We start from the raw sequence: 15,582 nt of genomic DNA on the forward strand, positions 1-15,582 counted from the left end.
CCGGGTCCAATGGCGACATCGCCCGAAATTTTCAGCATGGATCCCCCTCCCCCTCCCCATCATTATCAATCCCCTCCCGGTAGCTGACGGAAACTGAGTTATCGTTGCTTTGCTTATACAAGCATGCAGCATGCACCATGCAAGCGTCAACGAAAACACATTTCCACTGAAAAGCTTCAACGCCTCCTCTTCTCTCAACACCAATTTGCACATCTGAACATGCATTGCCGCACCTGACTGTCTTTGGCGTGCACCCTCAACCGCCATGGACGCCAAAGTCGACGAGGAGACCCCCGTCTCCCGAGCTGCCGTGACCGACGCCGCCGATGACTGCGAGCCCCAGTCGTCCGCCTCAACAATCAGCGATGGCGGCGTGCTTATCGACGACCAGCAGCACCCAGAGCTGGACAAGCGCATCGTGCGCAAGATCGATCTGAGGCTGTGCACCATTGCGGGCATCCTGTGTGCCCTCGACAGCGGCATTATGTCAAGTGCCTCGGCCACCTCCATGCCCCAGGACATCGGCCTGGTCGGCGGCCGCTACTCGACGGCAGTGTGGATCGTCACCCTTGCTCAGGTGGTCTTCAAGCTGCCTGCAACCATAGCGATGCGATTCGTTGGGCCGCCCATCTTCTTCACCTTCGTGACCATCCTCTTCGGGCTCATCACCCTGTGTATGGCATACGTCGCCGACTGGAGGCAGATGATTGCTCTGCGCTTCCTGATGGGCTTGGCCATGTCTGGTATCTATCCTGGACTGGCATATCTGATCGCCTCGTGGTATCCGCGCAAGGAACAGCAGCTTCGCTTTGCCTACCTGCAGTCTGGGCAAGTTATCATCGTGGCCACTGGCAGCATCGTCAACTACGGCCTCAATTTCCTGGATCACTCTCACGGATTAAGAGGGTGGCAGTGGATGTTTATCGTCCAAGGGGCCATTACCATGTTCATTGGTGTCGTGACCTATCTCTGGGTGCCACATTTCCCAGAGAAGATCTCCAAAACACGCTGGTTTCTCACCCAGGCCGAAGCAGACGAAGTTATTGCAACTTTAGACAGGGAAAGCAAAGATGCCGGAGCCCCTGAGCCCTTTACACTCTCAGCGATCCTCAAACCGTTCTTGGATATCAAGATATACGCCTTCAGCATCTTGTTTTTCCTCCAAAATGTTGTCTCGACCGCCTTGTCCTATTTCATTCCCACGATCCTCATCGGAATGGGATTCACATCGAGTACGTCGATCTTGCTGTATGCGCCGCCGTACTACTATGCAGTCATACCGGTCATCATCACATCATTCATCGCCGATCGCATTGCACTTCGCGGCCCGATAATCATCTTCAATGCCGTGTGTCTCATCGTAGGCATGTCCATGCTCGGATTCCCAAGCAATGTCGCCGTGCGCTATGTCGGCGTGCTGTTTGCCACGGGCGCCTACGTGTCAAACTGGGCTGCATTGAACGCTTATCAGATGAACAACATCACAGGCCAGTGGAAGCGCGCCACGGTGGTCGCGACAGTGAGTGGTTGCAATGCACTTGGTGGGATTGCAGGATCATATATATTCAGGGCCTCGGAGGCCCCATGGTACCCGACAGCGATCTGGATCAGTATAGGGAGCCACATTCTGATGATCGCGATTATCGGACTATGCGGTGGCTTGTTCTGGAGGGCGAACAGAAGGGCAAGAGCTGGCAAGGGCATCATCGAGGGTGTTGACGGCTTCAGGTATATTTATTAAAACATGAAGCTGCAGGGCGGCATTGATGTAATGTTAAGAGTCACGTCCCATAAAAAGCGGTCATTTTATAATTATGAAGGAAATATACGAATCCACCAGATACCAAACATGGTTTGTGCCAAAACATGCTCAGCAAAGATGCATTCTAAGTTTCCCCTCTGACGTTGATAACAAGTGAACACATACCTGAGTACAACATCAAACGTCACTTTTGGTTTCTTCTACAACTGAGAAACATTGCTAGATAGCCCCATATGGCCCGGAAAATTGTAGAACAAGGATGCCGTTCCGCCTTGTCAGCACTAAATCTCTCAGCCGCATGCCCCACCAACTCTGGAGTCGACACTGGGCCTTAAGTAAATACTTATACTTCTCTGGTCACAGCTGACTGACTCATGGTGTTCTAGCATCACTTACTTCTGCTTTACGTTTTCCACTCATTGGAGATGGACCACCTACCTCTACCCAAGAACTCTCCCCTGGACCCTGTCGAGGTTCCCTACAGCTGCACAATCGATTACGATGGAGGGCCAATGCTCGAGTATCCGGTTCGCCGTGGCTGGAAGGTCAAATATTCACCATATGGTATCAGATACCTAGACGAGAATGGTGTCAAGCCAACCAACGCCAAACTGGACGCTTTCATCCAGACATGGCTTTACTTCGGTTTCCTGCACGAGCTGTTCGGCGACTTTGCCGACATCAAGTCTTTTGTGACAAAAAGCACCCATGGCAAGCCTGTGGTGACTACCGCCCCTCTACAGAGTTGTGTCGAGGTGCTTTTCAAGCGTTGGAAGGGAGACTCCCCGCCTTATGGATCAGAGGGTTCAGCGGCACTACAGGGCGTCTCCCAGTTGAATCACTTCGTCGGTCAGTACCCTACATGAGATATTCTTTTGTCAGAGACTTCCAAAGTGTGCCTTTGTGAGAGGTGTGCGAGACACAAAAGTTCTATGGCCACATCCACTGCCAATGGGTCTTCAGGTAGAAATGCATGACATCTGTCTACTTACACAACCCTAGGCAAGATCTCACTCAACACCAAGTCGGTCTATCGAAACAAGGAGGTAGATGACCGGATATGGCTTTCTATTGCTATCCTCAGTGAGACACTTAACCGCATACACACAAACCATTTCATCGGAGAAGAAGACGAGGGTATTGACGACCAGAGTGTGACTTGGCGGGCCCAGGGTAACCCTACCTTCAGACAATTTCTAGTGGATGAGATGGCGAAGAAGGGCTGGTGCCCATTCGACATCGACAGAGTCGACAAGTCGGCAACCTCGGCGACATTATTCTACTACATGGCCCATCTGCCGCCTCCTAGGCCAAACATGGACCACTCGCTCTGCACAAAGGACGTCTGTACGTCGATGACTATTGATCCCTCATACCGAACGAGGCATGCTTCCTAGGACTGTCAATGCAGCTCAGAGTTCTCCGACCCTCGAGGTGTCATCAATGCTCTACAGGGCGATGAGATTCCCCTCATCCAAGAAGTGATCCAGCTCGAGATGCTTGAGGGGCCATCAAAAGAATCCGATGGCCCGCACACCACGAGGTTTATAGAGGCTACTGATGTCGAGCCAAAATTTCGAATCATCGAGAGCGGAAAAGGGAGGAATTTCGTCGCCATTTCGCACGTCTGGGCGGAGGGTCTGGGAAACCCCAATGGCAACTCACTTCCATCGTGCGCTCTGAAATGGATCTCCAATACTGTGGACAGGTTCGAATTCCACAGCGACGATGAGTCTGAGGACGACGAACAGCATGAACGGCCATTGGAAGAAGCCAGGAAAGGTAAGACGCCTTTCTGGCTTGACACGATCTGCGTCCCTGTATCCCCGCCCGAGATGTGGACAAGGGCCATGAACCGCCTCCGCAAGCCATACCAGGACGCAGCTCTCGTCCTCGTCCTGGACTCGTACCTCTACACCCAGGACACGAGGGACATCGACGACGTGGAGAAGTGGGCGCGGATCCTCTGCTGCAGTTGGTCTCGCCGCCTGTGGACATTCCAGGAGGGCCGCCTGGCCAGGCCCGGACGCCTATGGGTTCTGTTCAAGGATATAGCGATGTCTATGGAGGACATCTGGCGCGGGTTCAACCAGACCCTCGCCACCGAGGAACTCCTAACCGAGCTCCACCTCAAGTGGCGCGGCAGCAATACCATCCGAGGCCTCGCAGAGACGGGCGGGCCTGTATCCGAGAGCATTCTGGAAAGTTTCAGACCCGAGCCAGACATCTGGGACATGCGCGAGTCGCTTAAGGCGCGCGCGGTGAGCGTGCCCGCGGACGAGGTGCTGTGCCTGTTCTGCAACATGGGGTTGGACATGGAGCTGGTGATGCGCACGCCGCCTGACGACAGGCTCGCTGTCTTCTGGCGGAACGTGAGGAAGATCCCAGTGGGGCTGGTCTTCTCGACGGCGCCGGAGAAGATGACTGTTCCTGGGCTCCGGTGGGCGCCCACGTCGTTTCTGGGGAGCATGGACAAGACGTTCTGGTACATTGAGCAGTCTCTCAAGCCTCGAAGGGATGGCTTTGTTACGCAATATGGGCTGCAGATCCAGGTCCCTGCGTTGCTGTGTGACCCCAAGCTGTTGCTCTGGGAAGAGTCATACGAAACGATATTCGAGAACGGAGAGAGTCATTTTGCCCTGAGGGATGAAGAAGGACACTGGTATTTTGTTGAGACGCGTGCCTTCTGGAACCAGGGCCGAACGGAGCGCCCCAAGGAAGATGAGAGACTGGCCTTTCTACACGTTCAGCATATTGAGGATCTCGACAGGGACTCGACAGGAGCACTGGGACAGACGACTGGCGATCCCTTCGATTTCAAGCTATCTGTACAGGCTGTGCTCGGTATAGTTGAGGACCCGGTTTCATCTGAAGAAGAAGATGGGGAAGGCTGTCGGGGCACTGATGAAGCGGCCAAGGTGCTGGACAGACCGCCTGACACACCTGACCCCAGGAATTTACCTCGCTTCAGGGGCTATCGACATTTGAGCCTGCACAGGTTCTCGGACGCTATGTGCGAATACTATTGCGCTATAGCTGCTACAGTGGAGGTGTTTGTGGCTATTGAGTGCGGATATCAAGTGCGTTGTGTTGACGAGACCGGGAAAGAAGTCGATCTCGTCTCGAAGATATTTCGACAGCAATCTGAGAACGACACAAGCTCTAAGGATGTGGATGTCACTCATGATAGCCACAGCGCACCCATAAATGCGACAGCGACTTTGACTGGTGGAAACGAAACCAATGGAGGCGAAGAACTTGCGCAAGATCTAGAGGACCTAGATCTTGAGGGCAAACCTGAAGACACTGACAGCCCAACAATGACAGAAGGCAATGTCGATTCTGTTGGGCAGGGACAGGAGGTTCCCGTGACGGACGGACAGCATCAGGAGGCAGACTCGGGCAGTGATACCGACGGCCATGAGTCCGACACAGACGACGAAGACGACACAGAAAGCTCCGGAGAGACGCCAGACACATATACTCTCAAGGAGTTTAGTCGCGATCATTGCGAAAGGTTTGCCGACAAGTTCGCTCGCTTCGACAAACGCACTCGTACAATTACACTGGCGGTGGGTGCTAACGCGGGCAGAAACGAAGAGCAAAGCTATGATCACTTCGCAAAATCTGCGCGATTTCAACTGCAGATGAGAAGACGGAATGGCATGAAACGCTTGAAGAGGGACACATGGTGGATCATTGACTGATGGGTCTACGAGCACTCATTTCGGGCAAACCATGGGCCTGGATGCAAGCTGGTGAATGTCATTTGCACTTCATACCAAGGCAGTTGGCACAGCGCAATCTGAACCATATTCAAAAAAAGGGCATGAGACTTTGACCAAGCATACTGACAAGCTTTTTTGTTAAGGCGAAGATTCTCTACCTTGGACCCCATAATTCTCCTAGCTCGTATTGAAACTTTCCGTTTGTTTCTCAAGAGCTACTTTCGGAAAATGACATGAAACTATTGTGCCATACCCCTGTGTTTGCCCTGGGGGATTGATCATTTTAACTCGCCAGTATCCTTGAGCAGAATGAGATTCAAGCTTCTGGATATGCTTCCCGTCCATCTCATGTTCTATTTTCAGTGTTGGACTCCTAGCACGACTTTGATGCTGCATGGTCATGGGACCTCGGGAGACAAGCTCGCCCCTATCATGCACGGCAAAGTTTGGATGAACTGAACTTAAATTGTCCAGGGGCGGGGACAGGCGGTTTGCTGTTAGAATCATGAAGATGCTACCGACTAAGCTGAAAACAAGTCCCAAATATCTTGCCGACAAGAAGGAAAAAAAGCACATCTAGTGTTGCATGCCAGCGTAGTGGGCCCCCGTCAATTGTGTCAAGTATAGGCGCCTACGGCCCTCCGCCTTGGCTCGGGGATTTATCCACCAAACAGGCAGCGGACAGCCAAGCCACGTCGGTTTATTCGTGGCTTCAAGCTCATGCCAAGACCCCATTAGCGTCGTCGTGCTAGTCCCGGTGGGCCTCGCACATTTATACACTCCGCTGCTCACGCTATAGTAGCACCCGAGCAATGGCATGGCAGTCAATTTTGTCTTAAGTAACAGATGAATAACTCTCGCTGGTCAGGTTCCGTTCACAAATGAGTTATACGCAGGCAAATTATCTCCGGAGCACCCGTCCACCAATGGCCAAGAAAGCCACATGCGGAGCCATGGCACCGCAAGAGCCTCCTTCCGTCCACACTGGGCCCCGGGGCCGGTTCTCGTATCACTATATAGCACTCTACCTTCGACTTGGCCGACCCTAACTTCCAATGCTGTGTCAGCCTTCATCCTCTTGACAGCCAGTCGATCGTCTCACAACATGAAGTCACTCTTTGCCTTAGTCTCATGCGCCACCACGGCCTTGGCGGCTAGCCGCACCTCTGCCCCGGCTGGCTGCATCACCGTCGGCTCAGGTGGTTACAGCACAATCCAAGCTGCCGTGAACTCGCTATCGACTTCAGCTTCTGGAACCCAGTGCATCTTCATCAGTCCCGGAACCTACAAGGAACAAGTCCTGGTCTCTGCCCGTAGCGCCCAGCTCACCATCTACGGGTCCACCACGGACACGACCGGCTATGCCGCCAACTCAGTCACCATTACCGGCTCCAAGAGCCAGGCCGACGGTCTGAGCAACGACGAGACGGCCACGCTGCGGGTCAAGGCCGCCAACTTCAAGCTGTACAACGTCAATGTCGCAACACCCATGGCAAGGGCAGCCAGGCCGTCGCGCTTTCTGCGTACGCGGACTCGGGCTACTACGGCTCCGCCTTCACGGGATACCAGGACACCCTGCTGGCAAACACGGGGAAGCAGCTGTACGCCGGCAACCTCATCCAGGGAGCGACCGATTTCATTTTCGGGCAGAACGCAGCTGCGTGGTTTGAGGACAATGACATCAGGGTGGTGTCGGCCAGTCTCGGATACATTACTGGTAGGTCACCCGGATTTCGGACTCGGTCATCATGGCGAATATGGACTGACACGGTCTTACACAGCCAATGGCCGGTCATCCTCGAGCGGCACCTCCTACTACGTGTTCAACAACTGCGACGTGGCAGCTGCGTCCGGCAACAGCGTCAGCAACGGCGCGTACTACCTGGGGAGGCCGTGGGGCGAGTACGCCCGCGTGGTATTCCAGAAGTCCTCGTTGAGCGCCGTCATCAACGGCGCGGGATGGCACATCTGGAACACGGGCGACGAGCGGACCGGCCACGTCACCTTTGGCGAGTACGGGAACACGGGTACGGGAGCCTCTGGCACTAGGGCCAGCTTCGCGAAGAAGCTAAGCTCACCGGTGGCCATTTCGACGATCCTGGGCAGCAACTATGCTTCCTTGGGATTTTATGATGCGGAGTATATGTGAAGCTAGTCAATGGGGCATTGTGGCGGCTGAAGATGGCTGGGTGATTCAAGGCGGACATCGCTGAGTTGTCGTTCTCATACACGACGTGGTCTTGTTCACTTCTCGGGGCTGGGTTGAAATTTATCTTAACGAGAAGGACCTCCACGAATCACCTGGAGGGCCCCGAGCTCTTGGGCCTGACCCTTCCCACAATGACATATCTAAGCCAAAAAGAAAGAAAACTACGGCAAGATTGTCCGGCTGCCAGCCTTTCCTCCTCAGAGTGCACACCAGCTAATCTTGATCCACTCAATTTGGTTGAGTGTGAGGGTTGATGTGACCAACTCCAACTATCACACTGAGGGATCAAGGTCATCCGTTTTCATTCAAATGAATCACTCAGTGGGTTTAATGTGCTTGATCTGAATGAAAGGACGGAGTGGAATCCCACCTTTCAAGGGAGAGACAATTTCCCATGCCTCTCGTCTCCCCCTCTCATCATATACTATCTCATTCCCTCTCGTATCCAGATCAGATTAAATGGGATGTTGATTTCTACGGCTGCCGACTTGATCCTCTATTATACCTAGGTACCGGTTGTGCGCTGGCAAATTATATGTAATCGAAAGGTCCTGCCGTTTAGCTGTATTCTAGTTTTGTCCTTGTGCCTGCCTTGAGATAACCATCGTGTTGATGGTGTTGGACTGTGGATGCGCTAAGTTTTCTGGATCTCCTTAGTGTTTGGTCCGGCATGGTTGCCTCAAGTGTAAATTCGTAAAGACTGTTGACAAAATAGGGATAGTTCGGAAGAGAACCGTAAATCTCAACTTCCTCACTTCTCGTTTCACAAAACTCTGCAGAAATGGTCTCGTCTAGTCGCGAGTGTGCAGTTTGTTGCGCGGAGATTCCTGTTGTTACCCTGCGGAAGGATCATCACCAAGACAGAGCGGAGACCTCGGCAAATACTGAACATGGAACTGGACAGGACCTCCAAAGCTTCCCCCCTGACGAGGCTCTTCAGACGTGTAGCGAGAGTCACCATCTCGACGTATGCTACAGCTGTCTCGATCTTCATATTAGCAGTGCATTGGACACCCGTGGCCCCGCAGCCTGCCAAGCGATCCAGTGCCCTAAACCTACCTGCCATCACACATACACCTTCGACGAGATCAAAACGATCACGAGGCCGACAACTTTCTCGCGTTACGATAATCTCCTCACGCGCAAGGTCACTGGGGAAGACCCAAACTTCCGCTGGTGCCTTCGGCCTGGCTGTGGCTCAGGCGCCAGCTACTATACGGGCGATATCTGGGAAGAGTTGAGCTGCCGCGGCATGGTATTTGACGCGGACGGGCGGCTAACAGAGCCAGGACGGTGGATAAGATGCCCGGATTGCGGGTTCGATATGTGCTTCGAGCACCAGGTTCCCTGTCCGACACGGTTTCGAACCCGGCTTGAACAGCGAAGGGATCCTCATTGGACCCTCTCCGCGCAGGGATGCGCACATTGCCGGCAAGACCTCCTTGGTCGTGGCTCAGAGGACAGCACAGAGGCCTGGATCGCCAAGAACACAAAACGCTGTCCGCGTATTTGGTGCGGAGTCCCGATCGAGAAGAACTCGGGCTGTCCACACATGACGTGTGCATTTTGCCAATTGGAGTTCTGCTGGGACTGCCTGAGTGAATATGACCTCGGCTACGAGTATTGCCGTCGCTGCAGAAGATTGGAGCTAAACGGCGAGGAGAATGGTGAACGCCACCAGAGCAGAGCTACACAGCCACGAGCCTCTGATGGTATACACTCCCGAGCAATAAGGTCTTTCAACTATGACTATAAATCAGTATCGGAAAGGCTCTGGATGCTGGAAGAGCTTGGTGTTGTTGCAGAGAGTCAGACAACACTGGCAGGGCTCTGGGACCAACCGCCACCAACACGCCCACAACCACGGCCACGGCCACAAGCAAATGCACCTGGGGAAAATTTCCAGCAGAGGCAGGATCAACAGAGTCTTACTGCAGACCAACTCGATTATGTCTTGATCCAGAATCGACATCGACAGATGCAGGCCGAACAGATGGCCCGGACCGAGTGGATCGCACGACGCACGATGATAGACACGCCCGTCCCATTCCCATACCGAATCGCCGAGGCCGCCGCCTCACGCGGTGAACACCGGCCTATTCCAGTATCAAATACACCTGGCCCTGCTCCGAATGTCATCCAAGCGATTTACAGCACACCCGAATCCACGTCCTACCACGTGTCCAACTATGCCAATTATCCGGAGCCCCAGTCGGGACCTAGCTCTGCTCCACGCAACCTGTCGATGGGAGGAATGCCCTTTGGTCCATATCAATCGCTGATGATTGGTCCACAGGTTAACTACGCCTATAATGCGTACGGTCCTAGTTGGTATAATGGCAACTTTGGGAACGGAAGCAATGGGTCTTATTATGGGCCGCGGACACCTTCTCCCTTCGGACCTATCGAACCACTCTCCACTCCAAATCCTACTCCTGTACCCTATCGCGGCCTGCAAAGCTTTGCCCATCAAGGCCGGGGATATCAAGGCAATAGAAACCGGGGGAGGAGACGAGGAAATGCTAGAGATCGGCGACGTGAATCGCCGTCGGGGATTCCGAGTATCGCAAGTCTCAACCTCGGCCAACGGTCGACGTCACGAGGTGGGAGCCAGCAGGGCAACAGTCCGTCTCGTGCAACCCAGGCTTGAACTCGGCTCGACCATGAGTTATCCAACCAAATAGTTGGATAGTTGGCAGGCCGGTGGGGTCATCTTGTTGCATGTGAGCCCTGGAGTAGAGATCTTTTGGAAGGAAGAGGTGTGTTCTTGGCTACAGTAAGCATGGAAGGGAGCAATTTCATACCTAGGTATACGCAAATTGATTAATTCTGATGAGACGATTAGCTTAACAATCTTCACTGTAGCTTTGAAGAATGAACATCTTTCACCATAGGTATTAGCAAGAACTAAATTAAGTAGTTGTAGAACAAGAACAATCAAAATCTGTTCCACTCAAGCAGATCCCTCATTCACCACTTTAAGAAGATTTTTATCCGTTAGGGCGTCCCGACTGACTGGCTTGTCCCGGTGTCTTCGCAACTAACATTACTGGACACGAAATCGTCCTGGCGCTCTTCAAATGCAGAGATGTGGCGCAATATTATTCACTCAATAAATCCATGAGGGTGACCCTTCACATATGAAAAACTCTGAATGACATACCTGGATGTGGATTACCCATCATTAAAGGAGTTGAGCAAATATGTCCCATTCTGCGCACGACCCGCCGAAAGGTTGGACATCCAGCTGAGGCCTCTTTGACTTCTCCCGAGACTACTTCTAGTTCTTCTGCAAGACGGAAACCGCAACAACCAGTCTGTGTCAGCACCAACACAACATTCCAGCAAACGAATCTTCCAGACTACAAAAAATAAGATGGCCTTTCCATCATCCTTCCTATACCATCTTTGTTCGCCCGTAGATACGCGAGCTTGAATTCATCCATGGGGCTGTCGTTGCTCAAGCCCAAAAAGATCCAGCGCTTCCCGACAACGCTCCCCGCCCAATGTGACCACCTCTGACTGTGTTTAGTGATATTTCCAGAAGCCGACCATTGTCGAGTAGTTGATTCCGCGAAGCCTTGTGACGAGAGCCCGGTTCTCGGTGTCATGCTGCGTGTTGGCATTCATCATATGGTCCAGGATGTTGTCAATAGCCGCTGACCACTTCTTTCGATCGCGCAGAAACGTAGCAGTATTCTCGAGATTGCTTTCCCGCCAAACTCGTAAGGTCTCAGTGCAATCAACTGGGTTGCCCGGTGATGGAATATGCTCAGGGCTGGCAAATTCCAGTTCGACATACATCTGTATGGACATCTCCCACTCCTTCCTCACAGCTTCCAGTGTTTCCGAAGCACACACCACAGTGTGTTTGGAAAAATAATTTTTGACCCGTGGGAACAGATTGAGAAAGTTGAATCTGGGTTCCATAGCCACGGCCAAAAGGCCGATCATTTCGGGACACAGTGCTCCAATCCCGGCTCGCTCCAAGGCGGTGGTTGGTTTGAAAGCGATATTTTGAACCTGAGCATTCCACTCAAATGGGAAATGAATCACAGTGTCCATGGTTGGTGGCTCGGTAAGGTGGAAGCTGGGCAAAACTGGCCCGAAGCTTTCAATCTTTATTGTTGTGAGCAAAACCACATCCTTGGAAGAGCTGAATCTCATGAAGTTCCCAGCGTGCAACGGAAGCAGGTCAGGGTACTTCAGAACCACCTCATTTCTCGACTCTTGGCAGACGCTTGAAAGAGTGGTGATGGGCATGCGCTGAGCCTTGGTCATGTGGTCGGCGATGAGCGTCAAGGTGGTCTTGGAGAAATCGCCTTCACAGTGTAGGCAGAAGTGGCAAGGTGCAAAGTCGGGCATTGCAGCGTTCCAAATCATGACACGGATGTCTGGAATGAGCCGCACGAGTGGGAATCTGTCCGCAGGTTCGGCGTCGCTGTCAGGCTGTGATACCGAGACTGTCGACGCTGATGGAGCAGTGACCGCTGCCATCGTGGGCGTGGAAAGGAGGGAAGATGGTCTGCCGAGTCGTGTGTTGCGCGGCGAGTACGGGGCTGAGTGGCAGCCTTAGGAGAGTGTGGCAAGATATAGAGCAGAGGCCTTGTCTTTTCTCAACTTGAGGCCGCAGTTCAGAATGGGTCCAGTCGAAGTGGTGGGCAACCAAGAAGGGGGTGTTCGAAGTGCCCTGACGGAGATGACTGGTTTGGAAGTGTTGGGAGGCAGATGAAAACGGATTGGGAGCTGGGTGCTTTCCAAGCAGCGGTAAGTGTTTGGTTCCTTCCTTTGCTAAAACTTCCTGCTGAGGTGTCTCCCATGACCTCTGCCGACCTTGGAAGTGATGACCCACCAAGGTACCTAGGTGGGCAGTCACGGCCGACGTGTACCTGACGGAAACCACAGTTGGCTGCTCAGATGGGCATCAAATTGCAAGACAAAGATTAGGGAGTAGTGTTTGACTCTTCTTGACCGATTTATCCACCCGCCGTTTTGCAGGTATTTACACGCATCTACCCCCTGGAACACAAGGTCACTCAATCCACGCAGCCTGCCAGTGCTCCGTCAACCTACCTAGGAATGGTGATTATGAGTCTCATCAGATTATTTCGAATGTTTGTGGTATTCCTCATAAAACGTATACATCTTGTACCGATATGTCCTTCGTTTCTCAGGTATTTAGGTCTCATCCAAATTGTTGGTGGCAGGAACGCTGTATGCGCCTTCTGACCGAACCTAGGACGAGACTGAACTGCAGCTTAGACGTTCCGCCACCTGAGCGTCGTCTCACCTCCGCGATTTCCTCGACGAGCCCGAATCAGTCCTCCCCACCATGGCTAGCGACCGCAGAGACAGCGTATCGTCTTGGTCCTCGCTGGCCGCTCCACGCCTGAGGTTGCGCAGGCTCTGCAGCCCAGCCCGGTCCATGCCCGGCTTCAACCCCAACTGTGCCTCTCGGGCGGGACTACCTGCTCTTGAGTGGTTCCTCGAACGTGTACTTGAATGCGTCCTTGCCCGTGACGCGGTCCTGGCGGCACGGTGTTCTGCGGTGCGAGGTGGGTGAGAACCACTGGTACTCGGCTGTTCCCGTTCTTCGCTCTCCTCCTTCGCGCCATCACTTGAGCTCTCCTCGGCCTCCCTTTCCGCCGGGTTCGCGACTGCAGGCTGTGGATGTTCCGGCTGCATGTGCTCAGGTTGCACACTTTCTTGCTGGACATCCTCAGGCTGCTTGTCGTGGAGGGGGTCAGCCTCGTCTGGGGCGGGCTGGTCGCCCTCCGGGTGGCTCTGTGCCGTCTTGATAAGCGACGCTGTGCTGTTGCCCCATCCCCTGGTCCCAGCAGCCTGAGACTCGCTTCGCTTGCGCTCGCAGTAGTCGCCCAAGGCGTCCCGCAGAATCTGTCGCATGAACGCCTTGTTCACGTTCTTGCGCACCCGGTCAAAGTATTTGACCACATCACCGACCACCATGACCTGTGCTTCATGATCCACCTCGACAACATCAGCGTAGTTCGCGCGGGAGTCCTCCTTTACTTTGTGACGTCCGCTGTGCAAGTTAATGCCGACGGACGAGTACGGGAGTTGCGAATGGCCACTGTCGTGCTGGCTTGGTGTTTGGGGATCCGCGCTGTCGCGATCTCGGTCCCGGACCCCAGAGGCGTAGACATGCCCTTGCTGTAGCGTGTCGATGCCTGGCTTCGCAAAATTCCTCTTGTTGCCTACTGATATTGGCCTGACAGTTGTTAGTCAGATGCACAGTTGATGATAGAAGCGATTACTGTACGCACACGCAAGCGCAGTGCATAGGGAAGCTATCGGAATGCCGGAGCACGATGAATCTGGTGTACCCCAGACACTTCCACTCGTATTCGAATTCAGGGCAGTCGGCCCAGAGGAACTCGAAGACCTATTTCCGGGTCAGTCGCGCCATGGTGCGGTGCAGGAGCCACCAGCGGCACTCACATCTCCTATCTGCAACTTGGACGCCGGGCCGATCTCATAGCCCTTCCGAGCTGTGAGGCATATCGCGTCAGAGCCCACATCAGCTTGCCAAGATGTCATGCCACTCACCTAGAGGGTGCAGGGAGGAAGACGACCTGTCTGTCGCCTCGTCTCCGCCATACCCGGAGTCACTGCCCGCCACTGTTCGAGAGTAATCGCTTTTCCCCATCCCTTGCGAGATAGTTATCAAGCAAGGGGAGAAGGGTAGAAATGAGGGGACGATCGAGGAGGGCAGCTCCAGTCAAATACACCCACCCGGGGCATCATGATTGCCTCAAATCTGGAACGGCCGCATGCAGGTCCCCATCCTGATGCAGTAGCCCAGACCCACATTTAAGCTGGCTGGACGGAAATGCTGCCCAAGGTCGATTTCGAGGCGGCCGAGTATTCCAGCTGACAAAGCCATTCGAAACCCGATTTGCTCGTCTTGTCACAACACCTCGTCCCTCGGGCTGCAGGTCGTTGCGTGGTGCACGAAGTCATCTCCACACCGAGTCATCGCCACCAATCGCCTTGCCCCTCGACCCTGAACCGTGCAGGTGAGCAGCCAACGGCGATTTCCCGCGCCATTTGCGGCCCTGAGTCCGAGGCAATCCGCCGGTGCTTGGAATTCAATGCGAAGCGCCAAAGTGGGTCTTGCCTCCACGTCAGAGTCCTCCACACCGCCTGGAAATCAGAAGGAAGCTGGACTGTTGGGCTTCCATACAGCCCTCCTTATCGGTCACTCACTCACCTCATGTATCAGTAACAGTCTGGCTGGAACGGCCTTATTGTACAGCACATGTATGATGCAACCGCTCGTGATGAAATCTATTCACTTGGCCTGATTGTTCTACCAGGAGAGTCGATTATCTGTAGCAGATCGGTGCGCCTTACTCGACAGCCCTATTCCCTCACTGAAAGCAGCCACCTTCCGGAAAACTGGGACACCCGTGGACTAATGCATATCACATCACACACTTCTTCATAGTGGTGGCCGCCGTATTCCTCTCACGGGCCTTTTGCCACGGCTCGGGCAAGAATGACTGGTAGGTCCTCGGGACATCACGAGCTCTGGTTTAGTCACTTGGATTCTGTATTCGGGTACTTGAATCTAGGTTAGTAGTTAGGGAACGGCCAAATAGTTGCAGAACGTCGTATGCTAGAACCTAGCATGACCCCAGTCTCATACGTCGACATCCACCCACCACGTGCATCGGGACCAGCCGCTCCCTCGTGGGTCGAGCTTTCTTTGCCTGCTTCTAGACCTTTGAAATGGCCCAGATTGTAATGAAAGTCTTATACACACATCACAAGGTTGCACAAATCCGTCAACGGACCCATTCGCTCCTTCCCCTGGCCCACAATATGCAACGTCAACGCTGGCAACCTCCAGGGTAATCATT

At 53.6% G+C, this 15,582-nt stretch overlaps 4 protein-coding genes across 4 annotated transcripts; 2 read left to right on the top strand and 2 right to left on the bottom strand.

Moving 5' to 3' along the window:
• Positions 1-265: 265 nt before the first annotated feature.
• Positions 266-5,469, top strand: INS49_010007 (uncharacterized protein; the record flags this gene model as incomplete). The annotated part of the gene is made up of 5 exons (XM_043170733.1): positions 266-1,519; positions 2,149-2,611; positions 2,765-3,113; positions 3,174-5,279; positions 5,355-5,469. 5 exons carry the CDS (start codon positions 266-268, stop codon positions 5,467-5,469), a joined length of 4,287 nt encoding a protein of 1,428 aa, XP_043025298.1.
• Positions 5,470-6,595: 1,126 nt separating this feature from the next.
• Positions 6,596-7,639, top strand: INS49_010008 (uncharacterized protein; the record flags this gene model as incomplete). Its single annotated transcript, XM_043170734.1, has 3 exons — positions 6,596-6,961; positions 6,988-7,207; positions 7,272-7,639. The coding sequence occupies 3 exons, from the start codon at positions 6,596-6,598 to the stop codon at positions 7,637-7,639; spliced, it is 954 nt and encodes a 317-aa protein (XP_043025299.1).
• A 3,588-nt stretch (positions 7,640-11,227) lies between these two features.
• On the bottom strand, positions 11,228-12,196 carry INS49_010009 (uncharacterized protein; the record flags this gene model as incomplete). Its single annotated transcript, XM_043170735.1, has 1 exon — positions 11,228-12,196. The coding sequence occupies one exon, from the start codon at positions 12,194-12,196 to the stop codon at positions 11,228-11,230; it is 969 nt and encodes a 322-aa protein (XP_043025300.1).
• Positions 12,197-12,985: 789 nt separating this feature from the next.
• On the bottom strand, positions 12,986-14,366 carry INS49_010010 (uncharacterized protein; the record flags this gene model as incomplete). The annotated part of the gene is made up of 4 exons (XM_043170736.1): positions 12,986-13,928; positions 13,984-14,102; positions 14,159-14,208; positions 14,267-14,366. The coding sequence occupies 4 exons, from the start codon at positions 14,364-14,366 to the stop codon at positions 12,986-12,988; spliced, it is 1,212 nt and encodes a 403-aa protein (XP_043025301.1).
• Positions 14,367-15,582: the final 1,216 nt, after the last annotated feature.

Source organism: Diaporthe citri, assembly GCF_014595645.1.
Source record: "Diaporthe citri strain NFHF-8-4 chromosome Unknown scaffold_4, whole genome shotgun sequence".
NCBI lineage: Eukaryota > Fungi > Ascomycota > Sordariomycetes > Diaporthales > Diaporthaceae > Diaporthe > Diaporthe citri.